General features: G+C 53.3%; 5 protein-coding genes across 5 annotated transcripts; 4 read left to right on the top strand and 1 right to left on the bottom strand.

Annotated features, from left to right (window-relative positions):
• The first annotated feature begins 419 nt into the window (after positions 1-419).
• On the top strand, positions 420-2,630 carry BKA78DRAFT_313617 (uncharacterized protein). The gene is made up of 4 exons (XM_066888401.1): positions 420-686; positions 741-1,518; positions 1,570-1,798; positions 1,896-2,630. The coding sequence occupies exons 1-4, from the start codon at positions 576-578 to the stop codon at positions 2,473-2,475; spliced, it is 1,698 nt and encodes a 565-aa protein (XP_066744074.1). The 5' UTR covers positions 420-575; the 3' UTR covers positions 2,476-2,630.
• Positions 2,631-3,075: 445 nt separating this feature from the next.
• On the top strand, positions 3,076-5,056 carry BKA78DRAFT_331371 (Sodium/hydrogen exchanger family-domain-containing protein; the record flags this gene model as incomplete). Its single annotated transcript, XM_066889873.1, has 5 exons — positions 3,076-3,193; positions 3,248-3,915; positions 3,960-4,042; positions 4,092-4,500; positions 4,556-5,056. 5 exons carry the CDS (start codon positions 3,076-3,078, stop codon positions 5,054-5,056), a joined length of 1,779 nt encoding a protein of 592 aa, XP_066744073.1.
• Positions 5,057-7,115: 2,059 nt separating this feature from the next.
• Positions 7,116-7,718, top strand: BKA78DRAFT_233923 (uncharacterized protein; the record flags this gene model as incomplete). The annotated part of the gene is made up of 1 exon (XM_066883821.1): positions 7,116-7,718. A coding segment is annotated over one exon (603 nt), but the record flags the coding sequence as incomplete, so codon positions are not given.
• Positions 7,719-9,834: 2,116 nt separating this feature from the next.
• Positions 9,835-11,073, bottom strand: BKA78DRAFT_130549 (Nnf1-domain-containing protein). Its single transcript, XM_066882579.1, has 3 exons — positions 10,477-11,073; positions 10,249-10,388; positions 9,835-10,196 (listed from the first exon to the last, which is right to left on the bottom strand). Exons 1-3 carry the CDS (start codon positions 10,744-10,746, stop codon positions 9,917-9,919), a joined length of 690 nt encoding a protein of 229 aa, XP_066744071.1. The 5' UTR covers positions 10,747-11,073; the 3' UTR covers positions 9,835-9,916.
• Positions 11,074-11,301: 228 nt separating this feature from the next.
• On the top strand, positions 11,302-12,098 carry BKA78DRAFT_313610 (uncharacterized protein). Its single transcript, XM_066888400.1, has 2 exons — positions 11,302-11,374; positions 11,426-12,098. Exon 2 carries the CDS (start codon positions 11,614-11,616, stop codon positions 12,070-12,072), a length of 459 nt encoding a protein of 152 aa, XP_066744070.1. The 5' UTR covers positions 11,302-11,374; positions 11,426-11,613; the 3' UTR covers positions 12,073-12,098.
• The last annotated feature ends 11 nt before the right edge of the window (positions 12,099-12,109 follow it).

Raw genomic sequence — 12,109 nt, 5'->3', positions numbered from 1 at the left:
TGGGCGGGAAAACTGCAGAGTACGGTCGAGGAGGAATAGCAGTTACGCAGAAATGACGCAGGAGGAGTCGAGGAGTGAGGAAAGATCTTAGAAGGCGATGGCGCGAGCGAAGCATACAAGAAGATTTAAACCGTGGGATCACGGAGCATCAACGAGCTCGGAGACTTGACGGGTGGCGGCGACGTCAGTGCATAGCTATCGGCGCGGCGGGGCACTTCCGGCTTGGTGCCAAAAGTTGCGGTGCGCGTCAAACATATGAATAGATTATGCTGCTCGAATAAATCCTGTATTGTATGGAGACTGCCTTTGTACAGCGGACAAAAATCTTGGGAGGTTAAAAAGGCAAAGACGAAGAGGAAGACCCAGTATATGTGTCGTGCCATTTCATTGGGACCGAGTCTCGTCCCATCTCACCTCGACCAGTCCCTTGGTCCTCCATCCAACGTCTCCACAACGTTTTACTTCGGTAACCAGCTCTGTGCCTCGCCAGCATCTTTTATCAACTGCTGCGACATGCTTTGCGCCAAACTGCCTCGTCTATACCGTCGCCAACGCCCAGAAAGACTCCGCTGATCATGGCCAACGAAGACATCTCTGTCACGCCAGTCCTCTCGCTCCCCCGCAGTGGCTTCAACTACCCGGACTTTGCGCCTCCTCCCTACCTCGAGGCCTGGCGATGTAATCTGGCAAGCAATATTTACACGAGCCTTACATATCTCTTGCTAATAATCAGCCTCTAGACGGCGCTGTCCCATACCGAAAACCTCTACTTTGTCGCCGGACGAAGCGAAGTCTTCGTCTACCAACCAAGTTTTCCCGATCAGAGACTAGAATCAGATCCTAACCTGATCATTCAACCTTCCGGACCTGAAAGTGCGCACGCCTACTTGCCCGGCATACCCCTTGGACCTGGCCGATACATCAATCACTTGGTCGTCGACTTTTTGGGCAACGAGGAAATACTTCTTCTCGCACTACACAACGGCGGAGTAATTGGCTACCGTGTCTCTCAAATCCAACAGGCTATTGAGAAGCGCCAGGAACCAGACTGCGTAGAAAGCAACGTTGGCGACGATGTCACTCCGTTCTTCAACGAGAACGTTGGCAAGAGTGTCTGGGGTCTTTCCATCCACCGCGAAGCTCGTATGATTGCCGTCAGCTCAAATACCCACAAGGTGACGATCTATGCGTTTGCACTAGATATCCCTACACCATCTCCTAGATCTGAGTATTGGGTTCGGGATCGTTCGAGACAGACAAGAATTGAACTGCCGGACACCGGGACAAATATCCCCTGCGTCGCCTTCTGCAATACTGGCGACGATCCTGAGGGACGGTGGCTGCTGACAACTGACATCGACGGCGTGGCTCGAATCTTTGATCTGTCCATGGTCAGTTGCCCTGGTTCATATTGTATCGAGATAGCCCCGAGATTTTGCGTAATGGCCAATTATGGAGACAAGCTGGATTGCATATGTCACTCGTTGGATGAACATAGTCATCATTATTGCCACGCAAGTGAGTTGACAGTCTTTTTGTATTTGGAGCATTGGCTAATAATGAGAGTAGCATGGGGCGCTCTCTGGCTTGATTCGCGGGCGTTCAAGCGGGTCGACAACCTGAGAGAAGCATTTGGATGCGACGCAAAGGTCACAAAAAGAAAGCCGGAACAGGTTTGCTTCGATTGCAGTAGCAGAAGATCTCTTGTTCCCAACTCCAGCACAACTTGGCAGCCCGATCCGAATGCGCGGCCTGAGGAGCCTGAAGATTGCTTTTGGAATGGAGAAGCGCAATGTTGGTGAGTATTCCTGCTTCAATTCTTGCCCAAATATATTACTCCGCACATGTAGTCCCAAATTCCGCGGCAGCAGGTGTGAGCTGACTGTAGTGGCCAGGCGCGAGCTCACAAATGTCCGCAATTTCGACTTTCCCTTATTGGAGGACCAGAAGCTCCCGGACACATCCCCAATTCTGCTTCTCTCGATTCGTGACATGATTTTGATGCAACCGATCAGAGACCAGTCCGAGCCAGATCTAGTCGCATACCATGATCCTCTTTTCCAGTCGCAGAGGGAAGGGGAAGATTCGTACTGGTTGCAAGATCAGGACCGGATGAACTTGCATGCTCAGATCCCAGAGCTGGGAGTGGTCGTCGTTGGCTCGGCCAAGGGACGCGTTGCCATTCTTTCGTTGACGCAAACGAGCTCTACTCGACCGGGCGGAAAGACGCACGCATGCCGAATCGACCACATTCTTCCAACTCGGGAGCAAGAGCTCAAAGGAGAGCGGCCAGCGAGTTCACTGGCGGGAATAGCGGTTGGTCCTATACAAGGCATGCTGGGACGTGATGCTGACCATCCACGGCGATGGCGGCTTTTGATGATGTACCACGACAATGAGATGCTCAAGTACGAAATAAGCAAGCGTGCGGAGAGGAATTCGCAGACGCAAGAGGTCAGCGAGCTTATTATTTAGATGACATCAATCGAATCCTCCAAGATCCGACAGAGTGGTTGCTGGGCTGCTGGCGCCGCCGAGTTCTAGACCCTGATGGAGATTTGATTCAAGACATGGAAACATGTTGATAAACAACAACAATCCCGTCAATGCGCACCAAATAAAACATTCGGGATGTATCGAATTCTTGTTGATGTGGTCGCTAGCTCTTGCTCGCAGCAGCTGCTAGCATCCCCCACCGTGGGGAAAACATGACTCGTGGGCCTCCTAGGGCCCTCCACCGCCGCCGCGTGAGCGCCCGGCACTTGATCAGACGCTACACTCTTACCGTCCCTCTCTTCGACCTCTCGCCTTACCCTATCGCTCGTCATCCGCTCTCCTTCCTCGCTCGTCGCCCTTGCCAAAGTCGTCTGGCTCTTCTTCAAGCAAAAGTGGCGTCCCTTGCAACGTCGTCGGTCCTCTCGTCCACCATATCCAATGATTCAATAACACTTGGTGATACTTCTACCTTGACTGCTGTGCAACTTGCCCAGCGATTCTGCGCCTCCAAGATTCCCTAACACTGGCTTTCTGGGGCCGCGTTCTTCGTCCCCATTTCACCTCGGCATTCGCATCAAAATGCCTAACCTCGATCTCTCAAACTTCAACATTGTCTGCGCCACGCTGGGCGGCTTCATCTCAGTCTTTGGATTGGTGTCTTATTTGTGCAAGGAGAAGTTTTACCTCTCGGAGGCTCGTATGTCGGCCTTAGTCCCTGCAGAGATCAACGCTTGCTGACGGCGCGCCCCAGTCATCTCGACCATTGCTGGCATCATCTTCGGCCCCAATGCTGCCAATTTTCTACGTCCGTCCGATTACGCTCTTGGCAGCGATGAAACGCTCCACACAATCAACCTCTACTTTACGCGCCTGGTCTTGGGTGTGCAGTTGGTGCTGGCTGGCGTCCAGCTGCCAAGCAAGTACCTACAGAAAGAATGGAAATCCCTGGCTCTTTTGCTTGGACCGGGCATGACGGGCATGTGGCTCATCACCAGCCTCTTGTGCTGGGGCATGGTGCCAGGCCTCAACTTTCTGGGAGCTCTGGCTGTTGGCGCTTGTGTAACGCCCACCGACCCTGTCCTGTCCAACAGCATCGTCAAAGGAAAATTTGCGGACAAGAACATCCCAAAGGAGTTGGCCAAGCTCATCATTGCCGAGAGCGGGGCTAACGATGGGCTTGGTTACCCGTTCCTTTTCTTGCCTCTGTACATCATCAAGTACACCCAAGATGGCGGTATGAGCAAGGGTGCCAAGTCAGCCATGGGCATGTGGTTTGGCGAGACTTGGGGATACACCATCTTCATGAGCGTTGCCTATGGCTTCACTGTGGGATGGATTGCCAAAGAGCTGTTGCATTGGGCTGAGGAGAGGAAGTACGTCGACAGGGAGAGCTTCTTGGTTTTTTCCGTTTCCCTTGCTGTAAGTAATCCAGAACACTTTTGGGGATCATCTAACCTTTGCAGTTGTTCATTGTCGGAACAGATGGCATGCTCGGAAGCGATGACGTGCTGGCTTGCTTCGTGGCCGGAAACGCCTTTACATGGGAGTATGTGATCTTCCCCCTAATTCTGGACTACTCTGATCTGCGGTTACAGTGACTGGTTTCGCCTCGAGACTATGGACGACTCACTACAGCCCACCATTGACATGCTTCTGAACGTGGCCATCTTCATGTGGATTGGAGCTGTGTGTCCCTGGCACATGTTTGCAGTCAATAACGTGATTCCCTTGGTCCGCCTCGTCTTCCTCGGGGTCTTAGTGCTGCTTCTGCGTCGTCTTCCCATTGTGCTCGCTTTGCACAAGAAGATCCCCCAGATTGAAGCCGTTCGCCAAGCTGCCTTTACAGGTTTCTTTGGGCCCATTGGCGTCAGTGCCGTATTCTATCTGTACATCAGCCTGGAATTCCTTGACGGAATCACAGTGGATGGCAGAGTCAGAGAGGATGCTGAATATCTCGGTGAAGTCATGATGGTAGTCATTTGGTTTCTCGTCGTTTGCAGCGTCGTAAGTTACGAATCCTGGAGTGGAAAAGCCACAAGTCACTGACCAATGTGTCAAGGTCGTCCATGGGCTTAGTGTCCCCGTCGGCAAGCTTGGAATTCTGATCCCCCGGACGCTCTCCCAAGCGGTATCCACAGAGAATGACCCGTCTGAGCCTTCCAACCCCTTTTCGATCCGCTCCCTGACTGAAGGCTCCATCCACAATTACATACGTGGCGGTCGACGGTCACAGTCGGAGGCTTCAACTCCTCGCGCTGAGAGCGCAGCCACGAGCTCCAACTTGCTGCCCCGTCCCATCTATCGCATAGGTGGCTCCATCATGCAAAAGAACAAGGAGAGATCGCAGCAGCAGAACGGTCGTGCCGGCCGACCTGCCCCGCATCCCTCCGCCATAGGTGTCAATGGCGATCCGAGCACTTCCAACCTGCAGAGCAGGGCGCCGAGTCGCATGTCCAAGGGCGAAGATAATGAGCCGGCCCTCAACGAGCGCACCATTCGCTTTGCCGATGGTACGCAGCGAGAGGTGGGCGGAACGGCGAATGCGGAGAGGGATCCTTAGCATGGTCATGTCCTCTCCACATTTCCACAGGCCCGCCTGGTTAGCCGCTCCATCGAAAGCGAAAGCACATGCACAGCTTAGCAACAGACACGAGAAGCCTCTGCGTCGTAGTCCTGCTGCTGTAATGATCTGGCAGCCAAGATACACAAGCTCCGTGTCCAGCATACAAGGTAAGAAGACAGAAGGTCCTGACTGCGTTCAAGCGTCTAGTTCCTGCGTCCATTTTCGTTTTCTTATTGATTTTGAACATATTTTCTCCTGGCTTTCCCCCGTTCCTTCGGGATTCAAGCGCTGCTGCCATTGCTCGTACGAGAGACTACTGTCGCCGCGTGATTGCATGCCAACGTCCTGAACCTTTGGTATGGAAGACCTGGAAAAAAGAAAAAGAAAAGAAAAAAAAAATCCCAAACAACAAAAACTCAAGAAAAAAGGGTTGCTTTAGTTTGCCGCAGATTGTTTTCCTTCTTGTAAATCTTTCTGGTGCGTCCGTACTGCGTATGCTATACGCGCACGCTAGGACGGAAGCGCAACCAAATTAGTTTGGTAGAACAGATAGACCGATAGATCTCTTTGGCGTAATCGCATGAGCTTATCATTAGATATTCAGTTCCCAATCTGGTGATTCAGTCTCTTTGTACCAATGACTATGTGTTGCGGCCGACTGGAGAGGATTGTCGAGTATTCACCCTACTGGGATACTTCTCACTGGACGGCTTAGCTGGTACTGATTGAACCCGTTGGTTCCAGGCAGCTTTCCTTTCGTGATGGGAAATATGTCCTGAGTTTACCTGATTGCTTGAGCTATCAATGGCGGTGCAACAGTGCCAGCTCCATAATGTCACCAGAACGCTCATAACGTCAACCAGGTGACGACTCTATGGAATAGTGTTCGTTCTATACTGAGACCAGTGATGGACATGAGAAGTGATACGTCAGTTTGGACCACGACCACGATAGTTTCAAAAGTCTAAACGAGGCGCCGATGCAAAGTGATGTTCATTTCTTCAATCCCAGACAGTCACAACGACTCGAGGAAAAATGAAGCTCAAGCGGCGACCTGGAATGATCATCAGCGAAATTCAATTCTTCTCGAATGCTCGCATTAAAGTCAGCAACGCCAGCAGGGATGAAGCATCTAGTAAGCAACAGACGGGGGCGCCACAGCAAGACCAGGGTCCCCTCTCGGTGGATCAGAAGACGAGCAAAAACGGTTTTCGTGCAGCGTCGTCGGCAGACACGACGAGCAATTCCTGCCGAGGACTGGTGCTGATCACGTCAAAGCGATTAGAACGTGCTACGGGCAGAGTGGCTGGAGCGGAGCCGTCAGCTAGGCCCCCTCCTGGAGCCATGCAGCTACCTTCAAGTTGCAGTTGCGGCGGCTTGTGACCCAAAGCAAAACCGACGGGGGCAATTCGTTTGCTTGGAGAAGGGCCGGTTGTTGTTCTAGACGGAAGAACAGTCCTGCTTTGAGAGTGTACAAAGCGACATGTGGCAGCTTATTTTGTGCGACGTTTGGAGATGGAGAAAAAGGTGATGAGGGAGATGGATGGAGGTTGAGACAGAGTGGACGCATGGACCAGGCAGCTAACAGGCGGCTAGTGACGCAACATGGAAGAGTTCCCGTAGCTCAACTGCTCTGACACTTCCCTCTTCAACACCACAACCAATTCAATCATCAGAGGGTTTCAATCAATCATCATGGAGCCGCCGTGAGACGCCGATCGATGCACACACTGTGGCTGGGCTCGGCCGGGGGTGTCCAAGACAAGATGCAGCATCCCAGTAAAACAAGGCAGAGCTGTCACCACTAACGTCATATTGTGGTCGCCGTGCGGCTACGCTGCCAGACGCGCTTCAAAAACTTCCCCATGCCTCCGCTCGCTGCTTCCTCCTTCTCTGCGCGTCTTTTCCCTCTGCATCGTCGTTGATTGCTTGCATTTAGCGATTGCTCTTGATACCCACATTGACGACTTGACGCACCTTGAATCCTTCGGACCTCCATACTCGAGTACCACACTACATCATCACCATGCTCGACACGGCCAAGCTGGGCAACGCGCCCCTCCACACGCTTCTCTCGCACGATTTGGTTGACATTTACGTCGGCTCGGACAACACGCACTGGATCCTGCACGAGAAGCTGCTCTGCGCCCGCAGCAAGTTCTTTTCCAAGATCTTCCAATCCAAAGAAACCAAGGACAAGCACCAGAGCGCCAGCTTCGGACTTCCGGATGAAGACGACGAGTCCTTTGCGGCTTTCGTGTCGTGGCTGTACGGCGGCGGGGTGCGCTCGCCGCGCGAGGAGAATGACCTCACGGTGCTCTTCGACCTTTACCTGATGGGCGAGAAGTGGGCAGTGGGCAGCCTGGTAGCCGACACGCTGACTGAGGTGCGCGACTGGTACGCCCGCACCGACACGTACCCAGGACTGAGGCGTGTGCAATATGTGTACGCCAACACGGACGAGGGCAGCGCCCTGCGCCGCCTGCTGGTGCACAGCGTAGCGCGCATGCTTGCCCTCTCGGACCGTGGCATCCCCCAGCATTGGGACAAGGCACTGCGGAAAAATGGTCAACTGGCAGTCGACATCATCCGCGCAATCCAGGAGTGGCGCATCGATGCCCTCAAGGTTCCCGACCCGCGACACGACCCTGAGTCCGCCATTCCAAACTTCAAGGCGGATGACGTCGACGGTGTTGATCTCGACGGCGCAGTCGACGAGGCCAAGGGTAAGCTGAACGGCTTGCCCGACACCAATGGCGTCAACGGCGAGCACTCGCCTGCCGAGGATATTGATGTCCCGGGGAAGCTGAAGAGAGCGCTGGACGAGGAGCTGCCAAATGGTTTGCCCAACGGTCTGCCTGACGAGCAGCTCGACTAAGCATCTATCCTCTCATCCATGTCACTAAAAACCAATTGTCAATGGGCAACACCTACACACCTATCCGACAAAATGGAACGGAATTCATCTTTCTCACGATCCTCGACTTTCTCTCAATGACGACTCTCGACACATAACGACACGACACATCCAACCCGCCTCTCCTTCTCCTTCTCTTCTTGGATCTTTCTCAACCAACAAACCAACCTTGCCACCATGTTATCCCTCAAAAATTGCTCTCCTCCACTTTATTCCTACATCTTTGGATACGCACGCATCTACGGGTTTTGTCACTTATGGGCCTTGGAGGTTAATTTCGTCTCGTCTTATTCTGTCTAATCAGCCAGGTAGCTCGTACAAATTCCTTTTCTTTCCGTATAAGGATCGGTTCGGGAGAGGTAGTCGACTTCAATTCAAGTTTGATGAGAATTCTCCGCGTAGTAGACGTCGCGCTTTTGCTGATTGACCGTGACGTGAGGCTTGGAACAGTTGCCGGCATATGGTTCCGACCATCTGATCTTCCTTGTACATGATTTTATGGGATGAAGCGGTTTCTATCAAACTCCCAACTGACTGCCGTCGCTCCAACAGAATGCTCGTCACTCTCCCTATATGCTTTCCTGTTCAAGACTTGTCCAGCGGTGACCTCTTGCCCCCATTCCCTCACTCCTTCCTGCCACGTCACTCCACGCGCTCCTTGGCCCGTCATCTCTTGAACCTTTGCGCCAATCTCTACACGCCCATGAATCCGTAGGCCTCAATCTCTCAGCCTCATCAAGCCATATATAACTCAAAGCGCTCATCTCTGCTTCTGCAGGATGAGAGATGGGTGACGGACGAAGAGACGTCTCGATGACTGCTTCCCCGTCTCTGTTCCCGTCTTACATTATCTCCTCTCTTCCTCTTTTTGCAGTTCCCATCTTGCACATTTTGCTACGACATGGCAGCAAAAGCCACCTGGCTTTGTAATTTTTGCCCGATTGAGTTGTCGCTGCCTACGGGGGCAGTAGCGGTTTGGGCCAAGAGTAGGTGGGTGGATGGGAAGCTGACGGGCGTCGGACCGCTCCAGAGGAATGATCGTAGAGGCTGTAAGGGGCATCTAGGCCAATGTACACTGGATTTGATATGCGCGTGCAGCTGTGGGACACCATGCCTCGAACACAGCAGAGCTTCTGTCGAGGCGTCCGTTGAGAACTGAAGATGGGCGCCGCAAGACTGACTTGTCTGCCTGTTTGGGAGACGGTTGAACGAGTGAACTTGTAAGTTGCGGACACTGCTGTGCACATCTCATTCTTTAAATCTTGACGAATTCTGCGATCACAGCCACCATTGCTTGAGTTTGATTGAAATGAACTTCAACTCCGATTCTCAGGGCCTCCCAGGAGTCCTTCTTGACCCTCCGGCCAGGAACATCATGGTCATGATACCTATTGCCACTACATTTGACACTGAACTATGGAATTCACAAGTCTTTCGACGTCCGCAGGCGTGACATGGAACGCGACCTGCCTCACGGGAGACGGAGGGCGACCAGATTTTGGTCCTTTGTCGTCGCATACCAAAGCCATCGGCTGCTCCTTGTGGCCATATCCTCCTAGAGTTTTGTGCACTTGACCTCTGAGCCACCGGGGGTGTAGATGCCTTCAGTTTCCATGCAATCACCCTTAAGATCTGCAAGCTTCAACACTGACAGGTTCTGTCGCCATCTACTTTGCCCCTTTCCAGAATCGTGCGGACTGTCCCTTTCACCACGGGATTTGTCCCCCGGGCCTACAAGCTGGGTCCAAAGTTGCGCGTAGCGCAGCCAGCGAGGCATTTCTCAAGTAAGTCAAGTGTGCCAGTATATCTGGTATATTCTGGGAGGACCAGGAGGGTATGAGAGGACCTTGCCTGACTGCAAGGCAGGACTAGCCTTGTGAGAGGCCCGCGTGTGTTGTAGCCAAACGCCATTGGAATTGACGTGTCCACCCAGTGTTTACTCATCGGGAAAGCTCCGAATCGATTTCAAGCACTTCTGCCGTCAAGTTCTGCACCTCTTCGGCCGACAGCATTTCGTTGGTCCCCTGCAAGTCTGCGACGACACGCTCCAAGCCCGAAGTGAGAGCCTCGAGTTCGGCTCTTTGCGCCAGAACCTCGGACAATAAAGTCTGGTTTTCTTTCTGCATGGTCGAAATTTGGGACTCGAGGGACGTGGTTTGGGCGGCGAGAAAGGATTGAAGGTTTGCGAGGATCAAGACCTCAGCGGGCAAGGTATGGGGCCTGGGCTTTCTGTCAATCATTGCCAAGCGATGCGGCAAGCTTCGACCCTTACGGTGTTGGCGGTTCGACGGGTGCGCCGTTTGCGTCGGCTTCGGCGCGTTGTTTGCGCTTCTTCGCATCGTCGACGAGGGCGTCGAGGGAGTTTAGGGAATAGACGACGTTTCGCGACGCCAGGATTTGGTCAAAGCTGGACTATCACACACGATCAGCACATTAGTGGGTGTGGTCAAGGATAAACGACGGAAATGAGAACGAGGCTGTGGTGGCATTCGGCACTCACCGAAGCGGCACTTGAGAACTTGGAAGTAAAGTCCCGGTGAAGAGCGTCCATGGCCTCGGGGACATATTGGGCGGGCGTTGGGAAGCATGAGGAAAAGTTTGGATATGAGCACCGATCCAATGTCGCCTTGACAGCCTTGGAGAAGACGTTCTGTAGGGCTTGAGCGCGGGGACCAGGCGATTCGGCAACAGGAGGAGCTGGCGGCGGAGAGGGCGAAGGCGACTGGGCTGAGTGATCTCCGGCGGATTTGCCGTTGAGAGCGGATAACATGGCGGAAAAGCTGGAGTTGGAGGTGGTGGAAGCGGGCGACAATTAATAGAGTACGGTGTCTGTACGAGGTCGACGATGGTGTTTTGGGGATGCCGGCCGGCAATACAGCTCAGCCCTGCGCGCTTTGACCTCGCGTTGTTTACTAGGGCCCTTGGCGCGTCTGTAGCTTGTTCCCGTCCGGGTCTCGTCTCGCGTCGGCTGACCTCAACTCCTCAGCCCATGTCTCTCACCTCACCTCCCGTCGCTCTCGACTCCAACAGGAAGAGATTCAACATCAACTCTAACAATCTGTGTATTCATGAACAAACCAACCACATGCCCGTCCGTCGGCATTTTTGTAGCCTGAGCACCGCCCCTTTCCCCGTGTCTGTCTGCCGATTTCCGTAGGCGAGCCATGTTCGTATCGGGTGGGTATGGCTGCAGGTCCGGGGCCATGATGTCCCAACAGGGAAAATTCTAAAGCCTTAGCCCCCAGCACAGTCTATTTCTGGCCCCTGCTGCCTTGGTGGTGTTGGTATCTATATAATGCAAAGGTGCTGCAGCCTCTGTGTTGGCCAGCCCTATAGCCTCACTCAGAGTTACTGCCACCAAGATGAATTCGTTTGATGAGAAGACACCCATAGTCACCGTCCGTATACTCCAACAACTCAAGCATTCAGCCATTGACCAGAACCTTTAGATCCAGTTCTTCCCAGCCCCAGAATCTGACGACATGGCCGAGTACGTGCCGACGACGATATCCGAAAAGCGCCTCAAGGTGCCTCTCTCGCTCGTGATCCCGCAAACGCTGCAGCCGCAGCGAAGGAGCCCTGTGTGGGATGAAGAAGCCCAAGTAGAGATGCTCGACGAGTACAGAGGCTCCCTCCAATGGGTTACGGGCGTGCTCCTTATCGTAGGCCTTCTCGTCCTGGCCTGGTTCATCCGAATCGCTCTGCTTGCAGCCGCACCTCCAGTGAAGCTGCACGCTGCTATCATTGCGCCTTGAGCAGCGACTGCCAAACATGTAAAAGAATTTCTCTTCTTTGCACCTGCCAGAGTGCTGTCGACACGTGCTCGGCGGCATGCTGGATGAGGTGTCGCGAGACCGCGCTTTCTGCAGGCACCCACGACACTAGTCACCGTTGGGTGCACTTTCAAAATCTTGCTCTTCGAAATCCTCCTTCACCTCGACCATCCCTCTCCATCACCATCCATCCATCTCAACCTCCGCTCAAGTGGAATACCCATCTTGAAAGGTATGTACCTCTACCTGACCTCACATGTCTTTGCCAACGGCCAATCGCTCAAGACCAAGCTCTTTCCCCACTTCTCTCAACTGACCTCTGACCTAGCATCGTCTTTGCTTCTCTCACAACGTCTTCTG

The sequence above is a fragment of the Phyllosticta capitalensis genome (genome assembly GCF_038381095.1).
Source record: "Phyllosticta capitalensis strain CBS 128856 chromosome Unknown BKA78scaffold_5, whole genome shotgun sequence".
NCBI lineage: Eukaryota > Fungi > Ascomycota > Dothideomycetes > Botryosphaeriales > Phyllostictaceae > Phyllosticta > Phyllosticta capitalensis.
This window is presented reverse-complemented; position numbering and strand designations above follow the sequence as displayed.

Excerpts from the sequence above, each read along its gene's own strand:
- BKA78DRAFT_313617 (XM_066888401.1), top strand. The coding sequence starts at position 576 with ATGGCCAACGAAGACATCTCTGTCACGCCAGTCCTCTCGCTCCCCCGC. Across the intron at positions 1,519-1,569 it reads TCATCATTATTGCCACGCAA|CATGGGGCGCTCTCTGGCTT; the intron begins GTGAGTTGACAG and ends TAATGAGAGTAG. Across the intron at positions 1,799-1,895 it reads AATGGAGAAGCGCAATGTTG|GCGCGAGCTCACAAATGTCC; the intron begins GTGAGTATTCCT and ends TGTAGTGGCCAG.
- BKA78DRAFT_130549 (XM_066882579.1), bottom strand. The coding sequence starts at position 10,746 with ATGTTATCCGCTCTCAACGGCAAATCCGCCGGAGATCACTCAGCCCAG. Across the intron at positions 10,389-10,476 it reads AGTTCTCAAGTGCCGCTTCG|TCCAGCTTTGACCAAATCCT; the intron begins GTGAGTGCCGAA and ends CGTGTGTGATAG. Across the intron at positions 10,197-10,248 it reads CCCGTCGAACCGCCAACACC|GCCCCATACCTTGCCCGCTG; the intron begins GTAAGGGTCGAA and ends CAGAAAGCCCAG.
- BKA78DRAFT_313610 (XM_066888400.1), top strand. The coding sequence starts at position 11,614 with ATGGGTTACGGGCGTGCTCCTTATCGTAGGCCTTCTCGTCCTGGCCTG.